Genomic DNA, 27546 nt, shown 5'->3' with positions numbered 1-27546 from the left:
GGGCAGTAAAGAGAAACCAACTTGAGGTGAATTCCCCAGGATATACTTAAATGATCTTTTTAACTTGGGGGGAGATTCATTCTCCCATTCCATTCATAGCTCCTCCGGCCCCGGCCCCTGAACAGGTGGGCCGCCCATTCGTCCTCGACACACCGTTGAGTCTCCTGCTTTTTTAACCAGATGGTAGACTTGTGAGATCTTTCCCTAGAAGCATATAAAGAACTTTCTTTTGTCTTCCGTTGTGCGACTATGCCGCGATTTATTTCATCGGCCCCTTACTGGTGAACATCTAGGCCCCCCGCGTTTCGTAACTACAGGATGTGGCGGTGAGTGGCCCCGTTCGTACGTACGTCACGTTGCATGTTGGCGAGTACGACTGTCCGATAAATTCATAGGTGCAATTACTAGGCCAAAGGAAACGTGCTTTTTGTATTTTAACAGACACTGCCAAGAGGTCCTTCATAGCTGTTGTACCAACGGACACTCCCCTTGGCCGTTGAGAGGACCCGGTTTGCTACCTCGGTGCTAACAGAGTGTGCTCTCAAAGTGTTGGAAGCGCCGATCTTGCCGAGGTTTGAAGTGGCATCGCTACAGAGTTTTATCTCCTGTTTTTCTTGTTACGAGGCCGAGTACCGTTTTAGATGTTGAAGAGCCTATTTTTCTTTTATGTTCGTTCTCATTTTCTTGACCTGTTTTTCCTTTAGGAGGTCGGTCTTATCTGTAGCCGAAGAATATTTTCTAGATTAGGGCCAGTGGTCTTTTCTATGAAATAAAACGCAGATATTTGTCTCACTTCCTTGTCTTTTGATTTTGTGTGTGGCATTTTTTATGTAAAAATTTTTGAGGGGCGCCCGGGTGGCTCAGTCGGTTAACCATCTGACTCTTGATCTCGGCTCAGGTCGTGATCTCGCGGTTGTGGGATTGAGCCCCGCGTTGGGTTCCCTGCTGAGTGTGGAGCCTGCTAGGGATCCCCTCTTCCTCTCTCTGCTCCTCTCTCCCACTCATGCCCCCTCCCTCAAAATAAATAAGCATTAAAAATTTTTTTTTGATGTCTTGGTAGATGAAGTTGTCCGTCTTTTTATGTCCTATGGATTTTTGGTGACGGACGCAGAGGCCTTTGCCCTACTCAGGGTTTCGTCAGTGTTGTGTCATTTCACTTTTGAGGTTTAGCTGTTTGCTGTGGTTGCGCTTCTCGCTGTAAAGGTGAAAGTGCGGATCTGCTCTCCTTTCTGCCCCAGGTGCTGCAGATGGTCACAGCGGCCGAGCGCCGCAGTGACTGGGACGCGTCTTTCCTCTGTCCCTGCCCATCGCCCTTGCCCTCGCCGCCCCACGTCCCTGGAAACTTGCAGCTCCATTTCCACCTGTTCAGCACCCACTCCACCCTGGGAGACTTAACCCCTTCCTCCACCGAGTGTGTCCCAGTCTGCTGTTGGGCCGTAAGGATCTTATAAACATACTGATCTGAAATCACATCTATCACACACTTATTAGAATATTTTATTTGTTTAGGAAGAAATTCTCCAAAGTGCCTTTTATTTCCACAACCTACTTGACTTGGGTCTTTTGTCAGTTGTCTAAAAACTGTAGTGTTGTGTTTTCCCTGCATTTATGGTTGTCTGAGGTAGGAGGGTACATTGTGAGTCCTTTATGCTTGGAATTGGGAGCGATAGTTGGAGATGTTAACTCCTGCTTTTCAGCCATTCACTGGAGTGGACAGATGTCAGTGTGGACATAGATGAACTCAGAACCACCTTCACCTGAGAGATGTTGTAGGACATCATCTCAGAACTTGGAAAATCTACTTTCTTTTCAACTGCACATGTCATGTTCACCAATCTAGACCATAGTCTGGGCTGTAAAGTCTCAGTAAATATATGAGAATGAGAACAGACAGAGACGGAGTCTCTGACCGCAGTGAATTTACATTAGAAAACCACAATCAGATGATATCTAGAAATATTCCAAGTTTTTGGCAATTAGCTCATCTAAATAATTGATTTGTCAAAGGAGGAATCACAGGGCAAGTTAGTCTTTTGAACTGAAGGATAATGAAAGTCTAAGGATTTGTGGGATAAAGCTAAAGCAGTGCTTGGAAGGCAATTTATAATTTTAAATGTTTCTACCAGAAAAGAAGAGAGGTCTGAAAGCAGTGACCTTAGGTTGTACTTTGTGAAGACAGAAGAGCACAGTAAAACCTGAGTAGGCAGCAGGAAAAAGTGAACGGTAAGAAATCAGGGCCGAAGTCAGTGACCCAGAAAACAGAAACACACTAGAAAAAATTAACCAAGGCAAGATTGTTTAAGATCAGTAAAATTGGTCAAAAAAAGAAAGGGCGCCATGCCCAGTGTCTCAAAGGAGGGCATGGTCGTCATGGAGTTAGCCGTCAGCGCAGAGCCTGACGTGGGGCTCGGACCCACAAACCGCGAGATCATGACCTGAGCCGAAGTCGGACGCTTAACCGACTGAGCCACCCTGGCGCCCCCTGAAACCCTCTTTAAACCCTCGTCGTGTTTTCCTGGCTGTGGTTCCCTGAGCGCACTGCCATGCTGTTTTTCCAAGTCCTTTTTGTCACCGGTAATTTAAATGCTCTGCTCTCCTCCAGCCTCCTGAACGTCCTGCCCTGGCCCTCTGGTTAGATAAACTTTGTTTTTACTCTGATCCATGAAGTGTGTGTGTTGCCCCTAAGACATTTTTGTCTAATTCTCTGTGTGTGAATCTTTCTCCACTGTTAGCGTTTGGGAAGACGGCTTCTGACCTAGCTCCTGGCCATTAGGAGCGTTGCGCTTTGAACGAATGTTCTTGGGAAAATGTGTTGAGCTCCAGAAAGCTCGATTATGAACATGCTTTACGATCACTTCTGCGCACCTGGCTTGAAATGCGTCAGTTTCTGTCGTTGCAGTTTGAGGACTTAACCTTGTATGAAAACTGTCTGAGAATTTTGAATATATCCGTTATTACTAGAAATATTTCATATCAAAGTGTCAATCAGTTATTTTGAAGGCTGTGGAAGAAATAGAATACTTATTTAGCTTTTGGTGTTTTATGAGTGACGACGTGTTGTGGTCGTTAATCTGCATCATTGGGTTATGCTGAAACACATCTGTTAACTTTTTGGTTAAAGAGTTAGATAAACCGTGTCCATAAATATATTTAATGCTTCACAGTCACCCTTACTGCTATAACCATGGTTATAAACAGTATCCTCTTTAGTTCCTAAGACTGGAGACGCCCTCCGGCAGATACGATTCAGAAGTAATTAATAATACGACACAGTCTTTTTAGTTGTCACAGGGGTACTTTGAAGAAGGACGCTGGTAATCTTTGCCTCCGGGTCTTCATACGTTGATCTCTGAGTTTAGATGAGTGGTTTGCTTGACAGTGAGGATGTTTTGTTGGTAACTCGAGAGCTTTTACGGACGAGGTAATCAAGCCCGTGTGCCTTACCAGGCTGTTGGCATATGTTTAAATAAAATGTATGACATGTCCCGTGGCTCTGGTTGATTTTAGCACTTAACGTTCTGAGTAAAACAGTTTAATGTGTTTTCTGTTTATACCTGAACTTGTAGGTCAATTGCATGTTACTGTGAAAATGAAACTTAGATAAAACCTATACAGAGTAGGCCCTTCCTTCCGGTGGAATAAATGAATCATATCAGTACATTTTTCAGAGGTAAAGTTGGAGAAACCTAGTTTGAGGGTTTTTATTTTCTTTTAGCTGTTAATGGAAACATCGCCTGTGAACCTCTTAAAGCATTTTAATATTGCAGCAAATCAAAAATTCAATAAAAAGAAATGTTTTTATGTATAAAACGCCTATAGAGAGATAAGGCTGTGTCCATTTTACTATGTTTCTGGTAACCACACTTTTTCCTCCTTTTTTCTTAGGTTCTTGATTATTACAGACCATTTTCTGAAAAGCCCGGAATTGGTGAAAGCCATGTATGCCAAAATGAGCAATCAAGAAAGGTAACCCCAAAAACCAGTGTGGTTTTGAGTATTTAGCATTCCATATAGAGTATCCCGTACACATGAATGAAAAACTGTGTGGTTTCTTAGCTGGCACAAAATCTCTAACTACATGTTTCTGGGTCGGGAATGGTTTTAAATTGGCTGGTTAGCATTACCGCTCGGCCACAACAGGCAGTGATTTACGTGGGGCTGCGGAGTCCAGGTTGATGGCATCGTTCAGTGAGGGTGCGCTCGAAAACTGTGACCGGCACAATGTCAGGCTCGTCCCTTGACGCCTGTCTGTAGACTTGCAACGTGCTCCTGTTCGCACCACCGGTGTGACGATGTGGGAGGTGCTCCACCAAAGCTCGTAGGGACCCATGGGTATTTCCGGCAAAGTTGGTGCCCGTCTGCCACCTCCCTGCCGTGGCGGTGGGAAGAAGAGTGCCCTCAGAGCACTGAGACCTTGGCTCCATGCCTCGTTGTGATGGTGATTCTTCACGTGCCCGTAGCCGGGCCCTTTATTTACCCTGTTGGGGTTCGGTTTCCAGACCTGGACACGGAGAGGACGGTGTGAAACGATCTCCGGTATGACTCCGGCGGCTTGTGGCTTTCCTAGCCTTACTGGAGACACTGCCTCGGGAAACATAAAACTTAACTTAGAAATCCCAGGTCTAATGATGAAAAACTGTAAAAAATGTTAATCTTTTGATTGTAGTCACCATTTGTATAATTGCTGTGGTTTTGAAGTTCTTACGGTATATTTGGCTTCCAACAGTTCCGTGTATGCTCCTTTGTAGTCTTGTTGAGAAACTCTCATATCTTGAATATCTTTGACAAAGAGGAAAAGTTCGTGCTTTTAAAGTCCGTTTAAATGCCATGTTTATGGGGCGCCGGGGTGGCTCAGTCGGTTAAGCGTCCGACTTCGGCTCAGGTCAGGATCTCAGTCCATGAGTTTGAGCCCTGCTGACAGCTCGGAGCCCGGAGCCTGCTTCGGATTCTGTGTCTCCCTCTCTCTCTGCCCCTCCCCCGTTCAAGCTCTGTCTCTCTGTGTCTCAAAAATAAACGCTAACAAAATATAAATAAATAAATAAATAAATGCATGCCATGTTATGAACCCAGTGCCCCCGCCCCACCATATGCATACTTCTGTTGCGGAAAAAGAATTATTCGTAGTTTTTGACCTAAAATATGTGACGCAAGGAACAGGGCTATAAGTTAGGAAATGGCTTTGCCGTGAGGAATACCTGAATGCGAGGAGAATAATGCCTGGTTGAATTGTATTTTTTTTTTTTTTTAATGTTTATTTATTTTTGAAGAGAGAGACAGAGCGCGAGCAGGGGAGGGGCAGAGAGAGAGGGAGACGCAGAATCCCGAGCAGGCTCCGGGCTCCGAGCCGTCGGCGCAGAGCCCGACGCGGGGCTTGTACTCACGGACCGCGAGATCGTGACCTGAGCCGGAGTCGGACGCTTCACCGACTGAGCCACCCACGTGCCCCTTGAGTTGTATTTTAATATGCAATTTTGTATTCTTCATATTCCTTACAAGAGATCAGTGTTTAGGCTGCTCCATTACGTAACCAAGATGGCGCCAGACTAAACATTTTCCGTTTTTATTTAAAAAAAATTCGCAGCCCCTGCTTCCCTTCATGGAGCGTCTGCTCGCGTGTCACCGCCCCTCTTTACTTTTCTTCCAAAGGAGAAGTGCTTTCATTTCCTCGTGTCACTCGTTGTACATCGTATTGTGTCACACACCTGCGTGCTGCCTTGTGACAGCACCCTTGGGCCGTCAGCCTGAGAGGGAATGGATTTTGTCTTTGGTTCTGGGGTGCCCACGTTTCCCCGACAGTGCTTGGCACGTCACAGGTGCCAGAAAAGGTTGTTGGGATGAAAACATGAGGCAAATGAATTTTGTCTTTCAATGTTTATTTTATTTATTTATCTATTTGTGTGTGTGTGTGTGTGTGTGTGTGTGTGTGTGTGTGTGTATGTGTGTGAGAGAGAGAGAGAGAGAGAGGGAGAGAGAACGAGCGGGGGAGGAGCAGAGAGAGAGAGGAGGACAGAGGATCCCAAGCAGGCTCCATGCTGACAGCAGAGAACCTCATGTGGGGCTTGATCTCCTGAACCATGAGGTCATGACCTGAGCTGAAGTCGGATACTTAACTGAGCCACCCGGGTCCTGCGAATGAATTTTCTTATTGTCGGGAAGGTCTGTCCACTCGGGTTATACCGTCTGCCGTGTCGGAAACCTCAGGGTCCCCTTTCGGGTTCCCGGGTCAGTGGCCTTGCTGAGGGCGCCATCCCCGTGTCTGGTGAGCTCGCTCTCACCACACCTTTGCTTTACCCTTACATCCTCTTTGACTGGACTCCGGCTGTGGCCTTTTAAAAAATTGTGATAGGGCGCCTGGGTGGCTCAGTCGGTTGAGCGTCTGAGTTTGGTCACGATCTCACGGTCCGTGAGTTCGAGCCCCACGTCGGGCCCTGTGCTGACGGCTCGGAACCTGGAGCCTGCTTCGGATTCTGTGTCTTCCTCTCTCTCTGCCCCTCCCCCAGTCATGCTCTCTCTCTGTCTCAAAAACAAACATGAAACAAGATTTTAAAAAAGTGTGATAAAGGACACGTAACTTCAGATGTACTACTGTAACCGTGTTCACGTGTGCAGTTTAGTAGCGCTCTGTACACGACACCGTTGTGTGGCCAGCCTCCAGAACTTCCTCATCTTCCAAAACCAGAGCTTCCTTGTTAACAGCTCCCCATCACCCCTCCCCCAGCCCCTGGCAGCCATCATCTGACTTTCTGTCCCTCTGATATTGATGACAGTGGGTGCCTCCCGTAAGTGGAATCCTGCAGTCTTTGCCCTGTTATGACTGGCTTATTTTACTTATGATAACGTTCTCAAGGTTCGTCCGTGTTATGGCAGGTATCAGAATCTCCTTCCCTTTTTTTTGGTTTAAAATTTTTTTAACTTTCATTCATTTTTGAGAGATAGAGAGGGAGATACAGAATCCGAAGCAGGGTCCAGGCTCCAAGCTGTTAGCGCAGAGCCCGTCCCGGGGGCTCGAACCCACGAGCTGCGAGATCATGACCTGAGCTGAAGTTGGATGCCTGACCGACTGAGCCACCCGGGCGCCCCTCTCCTTCCTTTTGCAAGGCTGAATCCTCTTCCATTGTGTGGATGGACCACGTTTTGTTTACCCACTCATCCGTCGGTGGACACTTAGGTTGCTTCTGCTGTTCAGCTCTCCTGAATCAGGCTGCCATGACCATGGCAGGGCAGCGGCCTAGAGTCCGATTGTTCTGATGTTTGTTTCCCGTTCTCTGTTACCTACCGTACTGCCGGCATGGATCTCGCCCTGCCATTTCAGTGGCAGGTCCTGCCTGCCCAGGACGTGGTTAAATTCCGTGGTGTGGCTGTTTGAGGCCCTTTATAATGTTGCTTCATTTCCAACCCCTGCCCCTTCTCTCCCGGTCACCACACTGTGGCAACAGAGAACTCCTCTCAGTTCTTGAGGCCTTCCCTGTACTTGCTTGCCTTTGCATGTGTCCCTTTCTCTGCCTGGAACGTCCTGGCCCCCACCTCTCCTCCTCGTGAATGTACAGCTGACCCTTGAGCCCATGGATGTGAACTGCACAGGTCCACTTATGTGCCAGGTTTTTCCAGTAAGTACAGGACTATAAGTGTATTTTCTCCTCTTCCTTCTGTTTTCTTTTTTTTTTCCTTCAATTAAAAAAAAAATTTTTATTTCTTTATCTTTTTTTTTTCAAAAGCTTTTTTTTTTTTGATGTTTATTTATTTTTGAGAGAGAGAGAGAGAGAGAGACACAGCATGAATGGGGAAGGGCCACAGAGAGGGAGACACAGAATCTGAAGCAGGCTCCAGGCTCCGGGCTGTCAGCACAAAGCCCGTCGCAGGGCTCGAACTCACAAACCGTGAGATCATGACCTGAGCCGAAGTTGGACGCTCAACCCTCAACCGACTGAGCCACCCAGGCACCTCTTCATCTTTTTTTTATTAGACACAGAGCACGAGCAAGGGTGAAGGGCAAAGGAGAGAGAGAGAGAGGGAGGGAGGGAGAGAGAGAGAGAGAGAGAGAGAGAGAGAGAAAGAAAGAGAAAGAGAGAAAGAGAATCTTAGGCAGAGTACATGCTCAGGGTGGAGCCTGACCCAGAGCTTGATACCACAACTCTGGGATCATGACCTGAGCCAAAATCAAGAGTCGACCCTTAACCAGTTGAGCCTCCCAGGCGACCCCCCACCTTATGGTTTTCTTAATAACCTTTTTTTTTTTCTCTAGCTTACTTTATTGTAAGAATATAGTATATAACACATATAACATCCAAAATATGTGTTAATCAACTTATGTTATTGGTAATGCTTCTTGTCAGTAGTGGGCCATTAGTAGTTAAGTTTGGGGGGAGTCAAAAGTGAAATATGGATTTCTGACCCTATAGGGGGTCGCTGCCTCTGTCCCCTGTGTTGTTTGGGGTCAGCTGTACAGTCGTGCATTTAGGTCCTTTTCAGAGCTCATCTGAGCTTTTTGTGGTGACTGCCTCAAACAGTTGGCGGAAGGGTCTGAGGCCTCAGTGCTGATGGTGTCTGTGCTGGTGTGTGTGCAGGGGGGTGGGGGGGAGGGCGCAGGGAGGAGGGGAGTGGGGGGGCTCAGCAGAGGCACTCCGTCTGTGATCGAGGAGAGGCTCTTGGGTTCCCTGCAGACCCCTTTTCAGGCAGTAACGGGGAATTCTGCGCTCAGAGTGGTACGTTTGCAGGTTAATAGGATGGAAAAGATTGAGTTTTTCTCAACAGGGACAGGCAGTGAATGAACGTGCTTCCTGTGCATCTAGAATGGATGTTCTAGATGGTCGCCACCTCTGTGGTGGCGCTGAGACCGTGTCCTGTGTTTTGTGGTTCCCGTGAGGGGCTCCACTCGAGAACCCTGTGGGGATACGTGGTGCTTCCCCCGAATCGCCTGAGGAGGTGCCCTGGCCGCGGCCCCCGCCTGCTGAATTGCAGTGGCCCGTCGGGTTAGCGGCTGCTAGATTTAAAATCGTGTGAGGATCGGTCAGTGAAATGGGCGGTGTGTTCATTAAGTGCCTGCTGCTGGTCCCTGGGGCCTCGAGGTGACAGCGAGACACCGCCCCTGCCTTTCGTGTGGGTGGGCCTGGCCGGAAGGTGCTGGGCGTGTTTTGCTGCCCTTTCCTTGAGCAGCTGCTTTGGGCTGTGCCCTCGGTTGACTCCAGGCCGCTTGGTGAGAAGTGGTGGCTGCGGAGTCCCAGGCAGTTCCCGTGACTGATTGGCAGAAATGAGGGTCTGCACTTACGCAGTTCTCTGGTCCCCTTTCCCAGCGAGTCGCACTATCGTTAGATTGACACAGCTGCCCTCGGAAAACACTGTTGCAGTTTCCAGGCTTGTGATGTCTGTAGCAGGGTAACGCGCACAGCAGCGGTGGTTCCGTGGCTCACTGCTTTGGAGAAGTTACCTCCTCTTGTGCAGCTGTGTTTCTTCTGTCGAATAGGGGTACAGATGGTAGCCCCCCCGTGACGTGGCCGTAACTAATTGAAGCGTAGGATGAAGGGAGCAGTGCCTGGCATGCGGTCATCACTCAGTCAGTGAGTTGCTTCTGTGCTCCTGCTCTTCCGCGTCCTTGACTTTCCCTCCGGGTAGCACCCTACAGCCTTTTCACTTCATCCTCGGGAGACCCCGCGACATAGGTGTCATTCTTGCCATTTTCCACGTCGGGATCTGAGGCTTTGTGGGTTAAGGTATTTGCCCTGCAAAGGTGGCCGGCCTAGTGTTTGGACTCAGCGTGTCTGATGCCAGAATCAGCAGTCTCCTTCCCCACCACACAGGAATCTCGTATGCCTGTAACTTAGGGATTAGCGAGGTTAGTTCAGCCACGGCTTTGTGCCTGCCTGCATCTTGGTTAGCTTGTCCAGGTTAATACAGGTTTTGGCCTTTATGGCACACCATTCAACAGATGGTATCCGTGGGGCGGTCCAGATGTAAATTCCCAGTTCGTTGGGGCCATCAGCCCTTAGTTGAATTGCAGACTTTTTTTTTTTTTTAATTTTTTTTTTAACGTTTATTTATTTTTGAGACAGAGAGAGACAGAGCAGGAACGGGGGAAGGGCCAGAGAGAGAGGGAGACACAGAATCCGAAGCAGGCTCCAGGCTCTGAGCCGTCAGCACAGAGCCCGACGTGGGGCTCGAACTCATGAACCGTGACGTCGTGACCTGAGCCGAAGTTGGACGCCCAACTGACTGAGCCACCCAGGAGCCCCAAATTGCAGACATTTTATTTCCAGAAGGAGAGACTATTATTACGTGCCCTGCTCATAGAACTCACGCCCTTACAAGCTCCCCCTGCTTCTTGGTACCTCACTCCAGTCCCCCCACAACCACCTTACCCATTTCAGGGTGGTACAGGTGTGGCTATTAACATTAAGCCTGCATTGGGCACCTGGGTGGCTCAGTCGGTTGAGCGTCCGACTTCGGCTCAGGTCATGATCTCACGGTTTGTGGTTCGAGCCCCGCGTCGGGCTCTGTGCTGACAGCTCAGAGCCTGGAGCCCGCTTCGGATTCTGTGTCTCCTTCTCTCTCTGCCCCTTCCCTGCTCATGCTTTGTCTCACTCTGTTTCTCAAAAATAAATGAATGTAAAAAAAAATAAAAAATAAAAAAAATTGAGCTTGCATTAATCTAAGCAGGACTTTCAGATACAAATTTTGCTATAGAATTTTCCCTTAAATGTATATATTTCCCTTATATGTATATATATCTCTCTCTATATATATATATTGGCTTTTTTTTTTTTTTTTAATGAAATGGGAATCCTGATTTTGAGGGCAGACTGTGTAACTATTTAATCAGAAGCGAATCAGAAATAGAATGCTAACGACAGCCAGTGGTCGAGAGGGAAAATTACAGAAGCTTCGGTCCGCATTAAGGGGTGTGTCCGGTGAGCCTGTGGCAGCCCGAGTGAGGACTTCCGGGTTGAAGAAGGATGGGGGACTCTCACGCTGATGCGTGACTTTAGATAGCTAGTCTCTGACGTCTCGCTTTTTCGTTCCTCACCTCTGGGAGAGTCACCAAGTCGGTGAGTGAGTAGCACTGGTATTTTGTTCTGTTTCCGAGGAAGTGTCCAGAGTGGTTCCCCTGCACCTGGAAGGAGTCAGGCTTCCCACATGACATCCCCGGTCCCTGATCACACGGTACTTTTCAGTACACGTTTTCTGGCTTAGAAACGGAGGGGCCGATGTAATCCACCGTTAAAATACATGATTTCGAAAAAAACCTCTTCCTTGAGCTGTTAAGTCCCACGCGTGAGTCCCACATTTTGATGAGACGGATGGTTTTTGATGGTGGCCAGATGTAGGGGGGGTTGGACAGTTAGATGGGGCCTCTGGTTGGGCCGGCCCCCTTGTAAATGGCAGACGAAAGTGTTTGGACCCACTCCCTAATGATGGGAGCCGTTAAAGGTTTTTATTGACAGATAACAGAATAGAAGTCAGATCATTTAATGAAGTATAACTGATTCTCAGGTGATAAACTTGACTTGTAGTTTTTTATTTTGAACGTTCATGTTCTGGTTCCCCCCCCCCCCCCCCCCCCCCCAAATCACTTAAGTCCTCGTCTGCTCTGCTGTCCCGTGTTACAGTCACACAGTAGAGGTGCTTCGCCCGAGCAGGGGGGAGTGTGAGGGGTGGACGGCCTCTGGTGAGCCTGTAATGAAGGCAGCATCTGCATCTATTACCTTCTCTGGCAGCTGCCGCTTCCAGGCCTCCCTCCGTGTGTCCCCTGGGACTCCAGGGCCTTCCTGCTTCTGCCTGATGAACTTGGGTACCACCCTGGGCCTACTCTTTCTGTCTTGGACCTCACACAACCCCTTCAGGGTCTCCTCCTCCTTTTTGTGCGCTCTGTTCTGAGTCCACGAGGCGCCGAGTTCCCTGAAACCACAGCTTATGACTTGTCATACCTAGCAGCCGTTGTCACGCTTTCCCAGTTTAAAAAGAATATTTTTAGTGCAGACATCTGGGTTCCTTTTGGATCATACCTAGTAGGTAGCCTCCTCCCCAGCGTTCCCAGAAAGTCGACCTGCCTGGGGAAAGCGGAAAGCCTGGCTTTACGGCCTGAGAGCACCCCATTCATTTTTAAAGCTTCTGTGTGAATAAGGGAAAACAAAAATAACCCTAGTACTGCACTGCTTGTTGTTCTTTTGTACTCAGTTGAGGGGGTCATCTGTTTCATTTTGGATTAATAATTGCTGTAAGAAATCTGAAGGTTTTAGGAGTTTTGAAAACCAGTAAGGTCTGTGTATGATTTTTTTTTTTCTCCCCAGAAGGATGATCTTTCCCATCATTTGGCAAAAATACAGGAAGAGTTTGGTATAGTTTCATTTCATGCTTGAAACTTGCAAATTCTTTTTTTTGTTTGTTTGTTTGTTTGTTTGTTTGGTAAGAAACGCTCCAAGCCTCCTGTAAGTGAATTACCCCTATTTGCTAAGCATTCCTGTCCTTTCTGGTTTAAAAATAAATGAGAATTATACATGTCATCTCAAGTCAGAGCGTAATTTTGAGAAACATCCTGCTTGGTTTATGCTGGATAGATTGCCCTGGGTGAGACTTGTTTTTTTTTCTCAGAGAAGGAAAGAGTTTGTTGAGTAGAAATACTTATGGGATAATATAAGTGTTGATGTAAAATCAAATAGGTCTGGTCTTCAGATTTATGTCTTGGTAAACTAAAATGATGAAATAAACAAAGCCAGCCTTCACAGGAAGGACAGCGAAGTGAGTGGCTGAGGCCTGTGGCCCAGGAGTGAGAGCTGGAATCCTGTGTCTGGGTCCTGATGCAGCTCGGCACGTGTGATACGGGGCGTGTGAATTGGCCTCACTGAGCCCTGTTTGCCGTTCTTAGTGCAGGCCAGTGGCAGTGCCTGTCTCTTGGAGTGTCGGTAGAGTAAATGAGATCCGTGTGTGTAAAGTGCTCAGTAGCCCAGGAGTGAGCTGTGAATGGATGGGAGTCCCCTGAACTTTGCTGTTGTTGATATTGTGGACGTGTTTATAACACTTGACAGCGTTTCTGAAATAACTGAATTAAGGGCTCACAGTAAAGGGCATATAACGGGGGCTCGTTTCTGTAGCCACGTCACATCAGAGAAGTCAAGATTTGAAAAAACACGTAACTGATGAAGATTGATTTTATTCACAAAAAATATTTGCCCTAGTTAGACATTATAAACAAAGTAAGGAATTTAAGAAATTAAAACATCCTCTTAAAAATGCGCTCTGAGGGGCGCCTGGGTGGCGCAGTCGGTTAAGCGTCCGACTTCAGCCAGGTCACGATCTCGCGGTCCGTGAGTTCGAGCCCCGCGTCAGGCTCTGGGCTGATGGCCCAGAGCCTGGAGCCTCTTTCCGATTCTGTGTCTCCCTCTCTTTCTGCCCCTCCCCCGTTCATGCTCTGTCTCTCTCTGTCCCAAAAATAAATTAAAAAAAAAAAAAAAAACATTGAAAAAATGCGCTCTGGGGGCGCCTGGGTGGCGCAGTCGGTTAAGCGTCCGACTTCAGCCAGGTCACGATCTCGCGGTCCGGGAGTTCGAGCCCCGCGTCAGGCTCTGGGCTGATGGCTCGGAGCCTGGAGCCTGTTTCCGATTCTGTGTCTCCCTCTCTCTCTCTGCCCCTCCCCCGTTCATGCTCTGTCTCTCTCTGTCCCAAAAATAAATAAAAAATAAAAAATAAAAAAAAAAATGCGCTCTATAAATATTTTTAGTATGGTGCAATTTCAGTATTTCGTATTTATGTAAAATTTTTTTTACGTTTCACAGAGTTACCTTGTTGGACCTTATGATAGCGAAAATCGTGGGTGATGAGCCACTGACCAAGGATGACATCCCTGTGTTTTTGAGCCATGCCGAGTTGATTGCAAGCACCTTTGTGAATCAGTGCAAGATCGTGCTGAAACTGACCTCTGAGCAGCACGCTGACGATGAGGTACGAGGACAGGTTTCATAACCTTGTTTGAGAGAGGGAAAGGGAGATTTTCGGACCTAGTCTGGTCCTCCACGAGAATTTCTCTTTTAAAGCTTTAAAATATAGTGCGTGAGTAACATATGGACTGAGTGTGCCCCACCTCCAAATTCGTATGTTGAAAGTCTGGTGGCCCATGTGATGCTGTTCGGAGGTGGGGCCCATGGGAAGTGTGAGGTCCTGAGGGTGGAGCCCTCGTGAATGGGATTAGTGCCCTTATGCGAGAGACCCCGGAAGGATCCCTTGCCCCTTCCACCACGTGAGGACATGGTGCGGTTGGCCATCTGCAGCACGGAAGAGGGCCTTCATTGGAACCCAGCCGTGCAGGCACCCTGACCGTGGACTTGGAGCCTCCAGAACTGTGAGGCATAAATGTTGTCTCTAAGCCCTCCAGTCTGCGGTGTTCTGTTACAGTGGCCCGAATGGATGAGGACAGTATCCTCGGTTTGGAACAGTTAGGAGAACACAGGTAAGGGAAGACAGTGCCTGTCTTCCTACCATCCAGAGTTAACGACTTGAAACAAAAATCTGGTTAACGTACTTTTCCAGGCAGCTAACATCAAATGTATGCATGCACACGTGCACAAACATGTATTCTGAAAAATGAAACCATGCTGTGCTTTTTGTAAGTTTCTGTTTTTTCTTCTACGGAATGTAAGTTTTATGAGGGTAAAAGTTTTGACTCTTACGTTCCTATGTTCATGGTACACAGTAGGCATTTAGTATTGGCTGACTGCATAAACAGTCCATTGTGAATGTCATGAGAAAAGCCAGGGTAGCATTGTAAGTAAAGAACTTGCCACAGCTTGCCCGTCTGGCATTCAGGTTGTTCCCACTTGTGCTCACTGTCGCCAGGGCTGTGGTACATGCCTTCACAGTTACATCTTTGTAAGTTTCCCTCGTATTAGCCTCGGCGTGAAATTGCTGCCTGTAAGGGTGTATCCCATTTTAAAGCTTCTGGTACACATTTTAAATTGCCTTCCAGAAAGTTTGTTTCTTCTGTCCTTGTAGGAGATTCGCGATCATACACCAGCCTGGTCAGCTTCTTCAAGTATTTTTTTTTTTATTCTCCTCAATGCTGCCCTGGATCATTCGAGTCTTTACCAAGGGGATGGAAGCTAGTTTATGCCGATTCCGCTTCCCTTCTCTTTGCGTGAGGAATTCTCTTCATTTTTGTCTGTCCCATCTTCCTTCCCCCCTGTCTTAAAGTTAGAATGGTTCTTTCTCTGGAATACTACTCAACAGTAGAAAGGGATGTGTTTGTCACACAGGCAGAGAGGAATCGCAAACCTGCTGCATGAGGGTAGCCAGAGTAGAGCGCGAAACTTACCGATAATAACAAAGCCTGCGAAACGTCATCAGGGGCTGGAGGTGGAGGGGTAGAATTGATTGTGGGGGGCACGAGGGAACGTTTTGGGTAATGGAAAGGTTGTACCTGGCTGTGTATGTCGACACAACTCTGTAGCATACACTCAAGATGGGCGTATTTTTATTGTGTCAAGTATACGTCCTCGGTAACACTGACGTCTGTGGGAATGATGGGTGGGAGGGGCTGCCCTCCACAGGACCACCCACCATGCGGATCCATAGCGTTTTCCAGGGAGCTGTGCGTGATGCCACGAACCTCTTAGCTTCCCTTGTAACCGCGGGCCGCGGTTAGGACTTCGCTGTGACGGTAGATTTCCTTCTCGGTGAATGTACCGTGTTTCAAGGTTACTTTGCTGTGGATTTTCTGTGCCGCGTTCCTACAGACCACATTTGCGCTCGCGGGCAAAGCTGGTACTTTCATTCTCATTTCTGTGCTACAAGAGCCAAATCTCGACTTCCTACTGCCTTTCCTTCCTGGAGATAGATTTGCCTTTGTTTCCAGTAGGAGGAGCAGTGAGCTGTGCTTCTAAAAAGTTTCAAAAATCAGTTCTCCAGGAGACAGAAAAGGAACTAAAACTTAGTACTTGGTTAAGACCCAGCTTTCAACTTTTTCAGGGCACTTGTATTTATAGTACAGATAATTTCAATATTGTCATAAGAAATGACCTGATGAAACTAGTTTTTTTAATGTTTATTTTCTTTGAGAGAGAGAGAGAGAGAGAGACAGACAGACAGACAGTGTGAGTGGGTACGGGCAGAGAGAGAGGGACACACAGGATCGGAAGCAGGCTCCAGGCTCTGAGCTGTCAGCACAGAGCCTGACATGGGGCCCAAACTCAGACACCACAAGATCATGACCTGAGCCAAAGTCGGATGCTTAACCAACGAAGCCACTCAGGCGCCCGATGGAACTTTCTATATTGAGGAAAGTTTGTGTATTTCTTTCAGATAGTTTCATTTCTAAGATGGGAGGAAATACTGTATATTAATAGATAGAAATTAACTTAAGTTTATTGACTTATTTTGAGAATGAGCAGGCAGGCGTGGGGCAGAGAGGGAGAGAAAGAATCCCAAGCCGGCTCCGTGCTGTCAGCACAGAGCCTGATGCAGGACTGGAACTTACGAACTGCAAGGTCATGACCTGAGCCAAAACTAGGAGTCAGACCAACTGAGCCACCCAGGTGCACCAATAGATAAAAATGTATAGACCGTTTTCTTTTGAGAACTGTCCTATCTTCCTTCCCTTCTGTCTTAAAGCTAGAACGGGTAGAATGGTTCTTTCCCCAGTAGTTCACTTTTTAAAAACTCATTAACCTCTACCCTCCTGATTTGTGCACGTTACCGTATGTGTGTTCTCCTTTAAGTTAGAAGGTTTTAAAAAAGCCACAGTAGTTTTTAAGAAGACCTCTAACCTCAATATTTCAGTATACCCTATACCCAGTGGCTGCTGGGGCTGGCCTGTACTGACTTCTGAGTCCATCGTTAAATGTTCAGAAACCCCGGAGATGTTAAATCCTCCAGGGTAGAGGTATTTACACCGTGGAAACCAGCAAATGCCGCTGATCGGGGCTCCCCACTCCTGCCTCCTCTCCCTGTCTCCCCCAGCCAGCAGACAGCAAACCACTGCATTTACCCAGCTGGGGTATCCGTAGGACAAGATACCCAGGAAGGTTCTTACCATGCTGTGGCTGAAAAATTGGAACGAAGAGTCGTGTTTGTATCATCTGTGTGTTAATTTACGTAATTGTGTGCCTCTAAAATCCTGAGGGTTTTTTGTGTTTTTTTTTCCATGCCGCCTTAGTGAAAATAGTCTTAGGTTCTCACATTAACGTGCGTGCTTCTGCCTTTGGTATTTTGCGTGTACTCTTTTTTTCTAGTTTCTGATACATTTTTGTCGCTCCTAGTGTGCTGTTTATCTCGTAGGACCGACGGGTCAGTTAGCTTTGTCTCGAGCCTTCGTCTTGTTGCTTGTGGTGAGCCTGGCCTTTCCTCTGAAAGTGAAAAATATTTCCTTCGGTTTTGTACTTTCTTGTATTTGTCCATTAGGAAAATGATCTTCGGGTTGTGGGTTTCTCATCCTGTTTCACTCCGCGTTCCCCAGCTTCAGTTGTAATATGTTTCTGTAGTAGGCATTTGAACGAGAACGGGTAATCTTTTATTCCACAGACTGATGAGGGATTAAATATTTGCGCTATGCAGATAATACTTGCTTATTAAATAAAAAAAGTTCACACCGAAGTCAGCGAAACAAAAAGTCCTCATTCTCGCCCAGCCCTCCTGTCTTCTGCGGATATATTAGCGTGTACTTTTTACTTTTCCTTTCAGAGTTTTTGGTATGTACACGCCTGTGTTTTGCCTCTTGGTTTGTTCCAGTACTGCTTTTTCTGTGTGTCTTGTGCGCTTCCTCCTCCTTCACAGGTGAACAGTGTCTCACTAGATCGATCTGCCGGAACTTTCTCATCGCCTGTCTGTCACCATACACCTCAGTTGCCTCCAGGGTTTTGTTTTAAAAACCTTTTCACAGGTAATGCTCCGGTGTAGGTGGCTCTGCAGTTTTGGACCAGCAGATCTGGAATGATAAATTCCTGGAAGTCGAATCGCTGAGTCAGAGTCTGTTTATTTAAAAATTTTAGGAATATTTCTAAATGCCGTACCAACGGAGCATGAGAGTACGTGGGTTTGCAGCCTTTCACTAATCCGATTTGATTACCATTTCTCGTTAATTGTTTCGTTGTCCAGCATGTTCATTTTCTTGTGTGTCCGTTTACCTTTTAGAATAAAGTTATTAATGAGCATTTTCAGAAAATTAGTGTTTTTGTCACATATGCAGGAAACTTTTCTTTCCCCAGAGTTAATTGTTCGTTTGAATTTATTTATGATATTCTTAGCCTTTTAGAAGTTTTAATTTTTGTTTTTAACCTAGTTAGGCTTACCAATTTTATCCTTCTGGTTTCTGAAGTTTTTTTAGTTTTTTGGTTTTGTTTTTTTTACATATTTTATAAAGCCATCTCCAGTTAGACTGTGGAAATAACGCACCTGTATATTTTAGGGTTTGTTTTTTTTTTGGTATTCTGTCCACATTTTTAACTGGCCTTGAATTTATTTTTGAGTAAGGAGTGAAGTATAGATCCAAGTGAATTATTTATGTCTTGATGATCCAAGAGTATATAATCTTTGGTAAAGGACGGCTTGGATTTGAATCTTGGTGTCTGATCTTCATCTTGGAAAAGTTACTTACCCGCTGTGCCTCCGTTTCTATACCAGTAAGATGAATGGTATTTTTTTTAATGTTTAGTTACTTATTTTGAGAGAGAGGTGGGCGGGGGGGAAGCGCGTGCGGGAGTTCGCACAGGCGAGGGACAGAGAAAAAAGGAGAGAGAGAATCCCAAGCAGGCTCCGCATCATTAACACAGAGCCCGACGACATGGAGCTTGGGGCTAGTGAGATCATAACCTGAGGGAAAACTAGGAGTTGGACGCTTACCGACTGAGCCACTGAGGCACCCCAAGACAAGTGGTATTTCATGTAGGCATTTAGTATGCTGACTGGTACATAGTGTTTCCCAAATATTAGCTGTTAATTGTTGTATCAATGCCATTTAGTGAGTAATCTCCTCCTTTCCATTAATTTTAATGTTACTTTTGTCATATATTAAATTCTTATATAATTTTGGCTCCTTTTCTGTATTTCCAACGTTTTACAGAGAGAACCAGTGAGATACTAACAACCGTCAAAGAAGTCAAAGAGCTACGTGTTTTATAGGCACTGAAGGCCTGCTGGAATGACTTAAACATAGATGCAAACGCTGGTCTGCGCACAAGGCAGTAATTAATTACATTCCAGCCAGACACAAGTAATCTGCCTTTCTGTAGATAAGAGTCATTTGCATAATTATCAGTTTTCCCCAACGTTAAATTTTGTAAGGGTGAAGTTAATCTCGCCAGATGGTCTAGATGGGAGACAAATCTTTCTTCCCCCTCTTGTGTCCATTGCAGAGTCCTGTTCCTTTGATGTGCCTGTGTCTTTTTTCCCCAGAGCCCAATTTAATGAATATGGTTTTATAATACTTGTAAGTAGCAGAAGGACATCTCACTCATTCCTCTTATTTTTTTATTATTTTTTAAGTTTATTTATTTATTTTGAGAGAGAGAGAGAGAGAGAGAGAGAGAGAATGAGTAGGGGAGGGGCAGAGAAAGGGAGAGAAAATCCCAAGCAGGCTCTGTGCTGTCAATGCAGAGCCCGACTCGGGGCTCAAGCCCACCAACTGTGAGATCGTGACCTGGGCCGGAACCAAGAGTTGGATGCTCAACCAACCGAGCCCCCAGGCGCCCCATCCTGCTTTTTAAGAGAATATTTTTCCTAGCTGTGTTTTCATTATTAGTTTCCAAATGCACATTAGAAACACATTAGTAATAAAAGGATTCTAATGACTAAAATTGGGAATGTGTTAGGTGGAGATAAATTAATTTTCACTGGGGTTGGTTTCAGTTAATGTCCTAGAATTTAGGAGCTGGAAGGAAACTTCTAGATTATCTCTTCCAACCCTCTGATTTTACTGTTATCTCTTTATCATGGAAAATTTCCAGCAACTAAGAGAAAAAAGTATCCTGCAAGCCCATGCCCTGCATCAGCAGCTCTCCTCTCCGTTCATTACTTTTCTTGTTTTGTCCACAATCCCACCGTCTGCCCTGCGTTGAAACAAAATTCCCACGTGTTTCATCAGCCCGATGTTTTATGTGTTAAAAGGTGATGAGTCACACAGAAGTAAACTACAGTTAGCACACACCTAAAAAATTAGCAATGTAATTATAATATTCAGACTTTTCCCATTATCCAGTAATTTTGTTCTAGTTTATTCCTTTGAATCAGGATACAAATAAAGTCCATGCACTGCAATCAGTTGCTGTATCTCAGATATCCTTTCATATCTATGGTCTCCTTTCTTGCCCCCGCCCCCCCCCCCCCCCCCCCCCCCGCTAGTTCTTGATGGAAGAAACTGGGTTGTCTTACCTGTAGAGTTTTCTACAGTTTGGATTTTGAGTGTAACTCCATGGTGGTGTTTAACATATTCTTCTCCTTTTCCTGGCATTTCCTGTGACTGATAATTAGTTCCAGAAACCTGTTCACATTTGGGTTAGGTTTTTGTGTCCTTTTTTTCCAATAGTGTTTTATTGTTGGCGATGAGTGCCTTCATCAAGAGGCACGTGACGTCCGGTTGTCTCTTTCTGTGATGTTAGCACTTGTAAATGACTGTTCCCTAGATCCCTTCATTCTTTGGGCATTGCAGATGGTGGTATCTTGACTTTTATCATTCAGAAGCTTCTCTTAATCCGCTATTAGGTTACCCACAGTACACCGTGTTTATGAAAAGTACAACAAATGCTTGTTTTTTTCCTCCCCCTTTGATTATCAGTCTTCAGAGTAAGGAGTTGGTTTTGTGGCATCATCCAGAGATGATGAGTGAATTGTTTAGGTTTTCATCACCATCGTGAAGTCATGGTTTTAAAGCCACTTGATTTATCTTCCGTCCACTTTAGCTCTAATTCTTCCTGATGTCCTAATGTGCCATTGCTGGCCAGTGGGACCTTGTTCAGGTTGTTTCTGGTTCCTTCTGACGGGATCCCGACAGTCGCTCCTAGTTTCTTTGCTCTCTCTGGCATGTATTCTGCCCCAGCCCTCGAACCGATCAGCCTCTTCTGGAAGGAGGAATGGTATCTGGCGATGACAAACAAGGCATTAAAAATATGCGTTGTTTCTTGCTGTTTATTTTGAGATTTCAGAATGGTAGATTAAAATATTACCTTTAAATCTCCTAACTGGAGAAAAATAACTACACAGTTAGAGTTAACCCATCCGAGTAATTTATTTTTCTTTTGAAGAATGTTATCTTTATGACCTAAATGTATAGCATCTACCACATTTTGTCAAATAGCGTGTACTTTAGAAACTAGGGTCGAAATCTGCAGAGGATTGGATTTTTGACGTTTTATTCAGATTACCTAATGCCATACGGTTGGTAGTTGGTAGTCTCTCGTTCGTGTAGCCCATTTGATGATCAATTATTACGTGAACTGACGTTTTCAAATAATACTATCTTTCTCTACCTTCCACCATACTGCATATGTGAGTTTATATTTCCCCAGAAATAATGCAAGTTCCTGCAGCCAGAGTTCTTTCGGCCACAGCATTTTACAGGATTCCTGTGGACAAGAAATTAATGTATTTCATGGGATATTTGTATCTTTAAAGTAGAACTTGCTTGCTGGGAACACTTTAAAAAGAAAGTATTTGCATAAATGTCATGTACGTAGCTAGTAATTTTGAACATTTGCTCCACTGTTGGAAGGTATTTTTGCTTGAATAAGAACTTTTCTGCCTCTTTGCTCCCGGAAGACACATAATGACACATAATCTTGCGTTCTTGATGGCTGCTGCTGCTGCTAGTGAAAATGATTATTCACGTACATTTTTAAGACTTCTGTCTCATTCGTGATCGTTTTGTCTCTCTCTTCGGACACTCTCCACAAGCACCCCCTCTTTAGTAGTTACTGTAATATTCCATCCTCTTACCTTACTTGTAACAGTTGCAGACCATGTAGCTTGACTTAAAAGTCACGTTTTCTGTTCGTAGGAGGCGTTGGCCACGATTAGGCTTCTCGATGTCTTGTGTGAAATGACCGCCAACACCGATCTGCTCAGCTATCTGCAGGTTTTCCCTGGCTTGCTGGAAAGAGTGATTGGTGAGTGAAGTGTCACCCTTATCACCATGTTTCATTGAGGAATCCTCGGCCCGTCACACTGAAATAGAAGTCCAAACACAGATCCTTAATTTTCACTGTATTGGCATATTTTTGAGATTATTTTTGGAACAGTCTTTCTTAACAAGAATCATTGTGTTTTGGTAACAGCTCAGGCTTTTGCCACTCACCTGCTGTGTAACTCAGGACGCCTGGTCAGTAGATGAGAGTCCTCACACGTGTTCCACAGGCTGCACATAGTGGGCGTCTCCTCAGGGGTGTGTGGTGTGGGGGGTTGTGATGATGGGGGTAGTAGTTTCAGTGATGATGATGGTGCCTTTTATATCAGTTTTCCAAGTCTGCTAGTAGATTTTTCCCAATTACCTTCATGGACACAAAGAATAGTGCCCTACACATAGTAATTATGCATTCCGCTCTTAGAAGAAAATGGTTTTACACAAGAAGCCATTGTCTGGAACACCGTCTTTGCTAAAAAGCTGTTTGCAGCATAATTCAAGTAGGACCCGTTCCTTGTGGTTAGCCATGCTTATGGTGTTGTTATTTGCTGTTCTCTGTTTTTTTCCTTTAAAAAAAGATCATATTTCTGGTGGAGATGCGTTCTCCTAGAAGGATGAATTGTGTCTAGGTGGGCAGACAAGCCAGCAGGGAGCTGTAGAAGATACTTAGAATCTCATGTGAGTGTTTTGTTTTGAGTGCAGTGCTTTTAGTGGTGATCAAAATAAAATGCCCCAGAGCTGCGAAACAGAATCATTGTTGAAACCCGTGCGTGCAGCCAAGGCAGCCATGGGCTGTCCACCCGACTCTGCCAGATTACTACCCTCTGTGAGCTTGAGTTCTTCGTTCTGACACGGAGAAAATGATACTTGCCTCTACTAGGTTTGTTGAGAGTGTTAAATGAGAGAATGTGGAAACACGTCACTGCAGCTTCTGGAGGATGATCTATTTTCGTGTGCTGTCTGAGAGGCATCTCACAGAGCATTACAGTGTTACTCCTTTTGAATGGAGCCAGAATAGATTTCTGGAGACTACATGCTGCCTTCTGATGATCTGCACAATGAGAAAAAAGTCAGCATACTTCTTGGTTTCTGTCCTATGGCTCACTGTAGAATAGGTATTGCATTTTAGACTTAGTGGACTGTGGTTGTCCCATGAGTTCCTTCATAAAGAAAGAATGTGGGGTTGGAAACCTCTTTATACGAAAGATTGCAGAAAATTTTTAGCTAACTTTCCTTTGTGGATAGAAAGTCCAAGTCGGGATGATCCCTGTGGCTTCTCTCCCCAAAACCCGAGTCATGAAAAAATTTAAAACGAAAGAAAGAGTCTTCTACTTTTCATTTAAAGAGAGCTTTATTTTATAACAGTAAAAATTTTCTTCTGGAAAAGAAAGTTTATTGTTTTTTGTATAGATCTTTTACGACTGATTCACGTGGCTGGCAATGACACTACGAACATCTTCAGTACCAGTGGTTGTGTAAAAGCAGAGGGTGACGTCTCAAACGTGGCTGAAGGTTTTAAGTCTCATCTTATTCGTCTGATTGGAAATCTGTGTTACAAGAATAAAGATAACCAAGACAAGGTAAGATTATTTCTGAGGATGTTTCATATGTATATGGCTTCCTTTAGAATGTGATATTTAAGATTTAGAATATGTACACTTTTCTGGAATGAAAGTTTGCTTAGAAGGTAGTTGGAGATGCTGGGTATGTGCATATATCCCACAGATAGGCATAATGTGGCATATTTGTTTATATCAGGGTTTGTATTTTTATAGTGTTGCTTTGTATGTGTCCTCCGTGTGTTTGAGTCAGTCTCTTTTCTTTTTTTTAAAAAAAAATTTTTTTTAACGTTTTTATTTATTTTTGAGACACAGAGAGACAGAGCATGAACGGGGGAGGGGCAGAGAGAGAGGGAGACACAGAAGCGGAAGCAGGCTCCAGGCTCCGAGCCATCAGCCCAGAGCCCGACGCGGGGCTCGAACTCACAGACTGTGAGATCGTGACCTGAGCCGAAGTCGGACGCTTAACCGACCGAGCCACCCAGGCGCCCCGAGTCAGTCTCTTTTCTTATAAAGTATCAATGTTTGTCCAGAGCCTGGGCATTTGAACGCATTCTTACTATCACGTAGGAAATAGTCAATAAAAACAGGTATTTAAAATGCTAGAAATTTTCAAACACACAGTAGATATGTAATAAACGGTAGTTATGGGCCATTATGTTAGTAATAAAAAAAAAAAAAACCCTTAAATCTGTGACCAGCATTTCTGGATGATTGCATCATAAGCATTTCTTTTAGATATTTTGAAACTGATACAGTATTTAAGTATTGAGTCTTTGGAAACTCAATAAACTGCCCCTGGAAACCTCTTTTGTGCTGAATAGCTGAGGTGGAACTACACTGATACATGAAAAGGTGAGAAAAAAGATGGCAGGAGAATTGGACCGCATGCTTAACGCTGAATTAGCCTGCCTCTGTTTCACTGGAATTTTCTTCGGGTGGCACTTGTTTTGCCTGACGAAATAGATCAGATGTATGTGTGACAGATCTATTTTTTCCGAGATGGCTGCAAACTCATACCTGGAATTTGACTCTGCTATTCTCCCATCAGGGATTAGCATTTATTTCCCCATTCTCCTCAGTGTGATGACTAAAGCCCCGTGGCTCCTTTGAAGAATAATATATGGTGGGAGTGATCTTCCACCGTTTCTGATACAGCCGTTGACTGGTCTTGGAGATTCCGTTTCTAGCCTCTTAAAAGCCAGTAACCGTGTAAGATGTGCAGATTCCCTGCGATCACTGTGCCATGATTTTGCCAAGTCTGCCTGGAGAAGCCCTGGAGGATGAACCGTACTGAGGAGAGTGAAGGAGACTAGTCAGGGAACGCCAAGGCAGCAGATGTGGGATCAAGAAACCATCTTGGAAGGTTTTTGGGTAGTTGCTCAGATCCTTAGTTCCAAGCTCAGTTCCCTAGTTGCACGGCAGAGGCCACATGAATCGGAGACAGCCTGCCTGACAGAGCCCTTTCTGAATTTGTGACCCACAGCGTTGTGGGAAGAAGTGAAAAATTGGGGGAAAAAAACCAAACACCAAGTTGTGTGGGTTCTGCTTCTGTTAATGGCCCCGTGTGCTACCATTGGACTGGTCCTCCTGCAGATAATACTTGTAAACTCTGGACAAAAGACAGCCCTGTGAACATAATCAAATTTGACACAAACCGGCAGGTTTGGGAATTGAATTGCCACTTGGAAGAAGGGAGCAGCCCCGTGTGTGCTGTGCAGGACAGTTATTAGAACTCTGAAAGAGAATCTGTACTCCCTTCACCTTAAAGATGAAATGGACAGTTTGGAGTAGTCACAGCCGTTGGAAAGCAAAGGAGGGACTCCCAGGTGGGAGAAAGCAAGCCCCGGATTCTGGGCACCAGTTGCCTGAGTCCATGCCGATGCCTGAATCACACATGCAGGGCAGGCTCCAGGCAGCTGAGCCAAGGATAAAACGATTGTACTGAGATTTGAGCTGCCGTGCCAGAGTTTACAGTTTAACTCCATCCAAGATCATTGCTTGCTAAAACAAAAATATTCAGCATTTTCTAGAGGAATAAAATAGAAACCAGAGTTTCTGTGGCCTAGCATTCGCAATGTCCAGGATACAGCCCACACTTACTGTAAGCACAAGAAAGTATGCCCCGTTTTCCAAGAGAAAAAAGATGGCCAACAGAAACTGCAGGGACACAGACATTGGGTTTAGCAGACAGAGGTTTTAAAGCAATTGTAACTATGCCCAAGGATGTAAAGGAAAATATGCTTCTAATGAATGAAAAGATAGTGTAACTCAACAGAGAAATAGAAACTAAAAAAATACAAATAAAAGTAAAAGGGCCAAATGGAAAATTGAGAACTGAAAAACACGGTATCCAAAACACAATTTGAAAATTTTACTGAATGAGCTTGACAACTCCAGAGAGGTGACAGAGGAAAGAGTCGGTGTGCTTGGAGATAGAACCATAGAAGTCATCCAATCTGAAGAACAGAGAAAAGGTTGACAAGAAAACGGTCATCTGACGTCTCAATTCTGTGTGTTGTGCATCGTTGATCATCGGAATCATTTCTACAGGGTGTGGCGCGGAACCAGACGCCAGATAGCTAGCTCAGATGTGCATCTAGCATCTCGACTCCTCCCCACTTTCAAGCAGGTATGAGTGAAAGACTACTAGTCCCCTCCCCACCCTGGAAAGTTACTGGCCCGATTTTTGCGAGAGAAAGGTGATCGAGAATAAGAAACACTTTGCCTTTTTAATGACCAAGACTGCCTTTCTTGAGGAGCACAAAAGAGGTGGCTTTTCTTGTGTTTAACTATTCTTTTGTTGCTGATTTGGATAGGCCTCTTATAGGAACAAAATGTAGTAACCCTTAAAAGGCTTGTGAAATAACTCACTCAAGTCAGGATCAGGTTGCACCATAAGTAAATCTGGAGTGTGCCCAAGTGCTGCTGTGGAGAGGTCATCGGGGCCCACAGGAAGTCGGTGGTATGTTCCTTCACGTGTGTGATTGCTAATAGCCCTCCTGGTTTCTGAGCAAACATTCTCGAAGGAATGAGAAAGGTCATTCTCTGAGTAGAAGAATGCCCCTGTTGCCCCTGCTTTCTTACCGTGCCAACGAAGTGCCTTCCCTGAACCCATTCCTTCTGGGATTTGTTTCTCCTTCCAAAGAATCTGCCACGGCGTCACAGTCCTAGAAGCTTCTTCATTCTTGCAGTCAAATCCTGGTTCTCGCCGGCTGTTAGACATTGACCTTGGTCATTGTTGCCTCCAGGGAAAGCAATCACACGCATTAAAGATAACTTTAGTCGCGGTGTTAGAGAGACAGAGGATTATGCGGCGTAGCGGGTCTCTATCACCAGGCTCTTGCTTCCACCCAGATTTGGGCCCAAAGGGAAATTTGGCTCTGTCTCTGCTCTAACTCTGTTTGAGTTAGGGGGGATTTTGTGCCACCTAATCTGATTTGGTTCATTCTTCACCCAGAGGAAGGGACTGATACCCTGTTGAGTGTTTCTTATGTCCCAGCGTTGTGCAGAGTGAATTACATGTGTTACCAACTTGGATATTTGTATCAGCCCCGAAAAGCAGGCTCTGTTAACCACATTTTAGGAGAGGCCACCAGGTTGGTGAGTTGCCCGGTCCAGAGTAGTATTTAGATTTGTCTGACTCTGAGCTCCTGGGCCTGTACCATCATGCCTGCCTCTCATTTAAGAGCGTTCCGGGGTTTGCAAGAAGAGGTTTACAACAGGCTTCCTTCCTGATGGACCTCAGACCGAAGGTGCTGGTGGCTGGTGAGTCTGCATCTACTAGGCCAGCCGGGCCCCTTGTGCCCAGTCTTGGCTCAAGTCTGGCACTCCCGGGGACTCGCACCTCTGTCTCTGATTCATCCACTCGTCAAATGTGAATGTTCCCGGCTGTGGGGA

The 27546-nt window shown here is 45.5% G+C and overlaps 1 protein-coding gene across 3 annotated transcripts in view; it reads left to right on the top strand.

Annotated features, from left to right (window-relative positions):
- ATXN10 (ataxin 10) overlaps positions 1-27546 on the top strand; it is a 170235-nt gene that overhangs the window by 52673 nt on the left and 90016 nt on the right. For 2 of the 3 annotated variants that reach the window (XM_058741012.1, XM_058741010.1), the window contains 4 exons: positions 3886-3966; positions 13764-13929; positions 21965-22073; positions 23498-23667. In XM_058741012.1, coding sequence (XP_058596995.1) covers positions 3886-3966; positions 13764-13929; positions 21965-22073; positions 23498-23667 — 526 coding nt within the window. The remainder of the gene's footprint in view (positions 1-3885; positions 3967-13763; positions 13930-21964; positions 22074-23497; positions 23668-27546) is intronic. The other variant, XM_058741011.1, reaches the window with a different exon arrangement.

The sequence above is a fragment of the Neofelis nebulosa genome, chromosome 8, assembly GCF_028018385.1.
Source record: "Neofelis nebulosa isolate mNeoNeb1 chromosome 8, mNeoNeb1.pri, whole genome shotgun sequence".
In the NCBI taxonomy this organism is placed as follows: Eukaryota; Metazoa; Chordata; class Mammalia; order Carnivora; family Felidae; genus Neofelis; species Neofelis nebulosa.
Note: the sequence above shows the minus strand (reverse complement) of the source record. Positions and strands in the feature narration are given on the sequence as shown.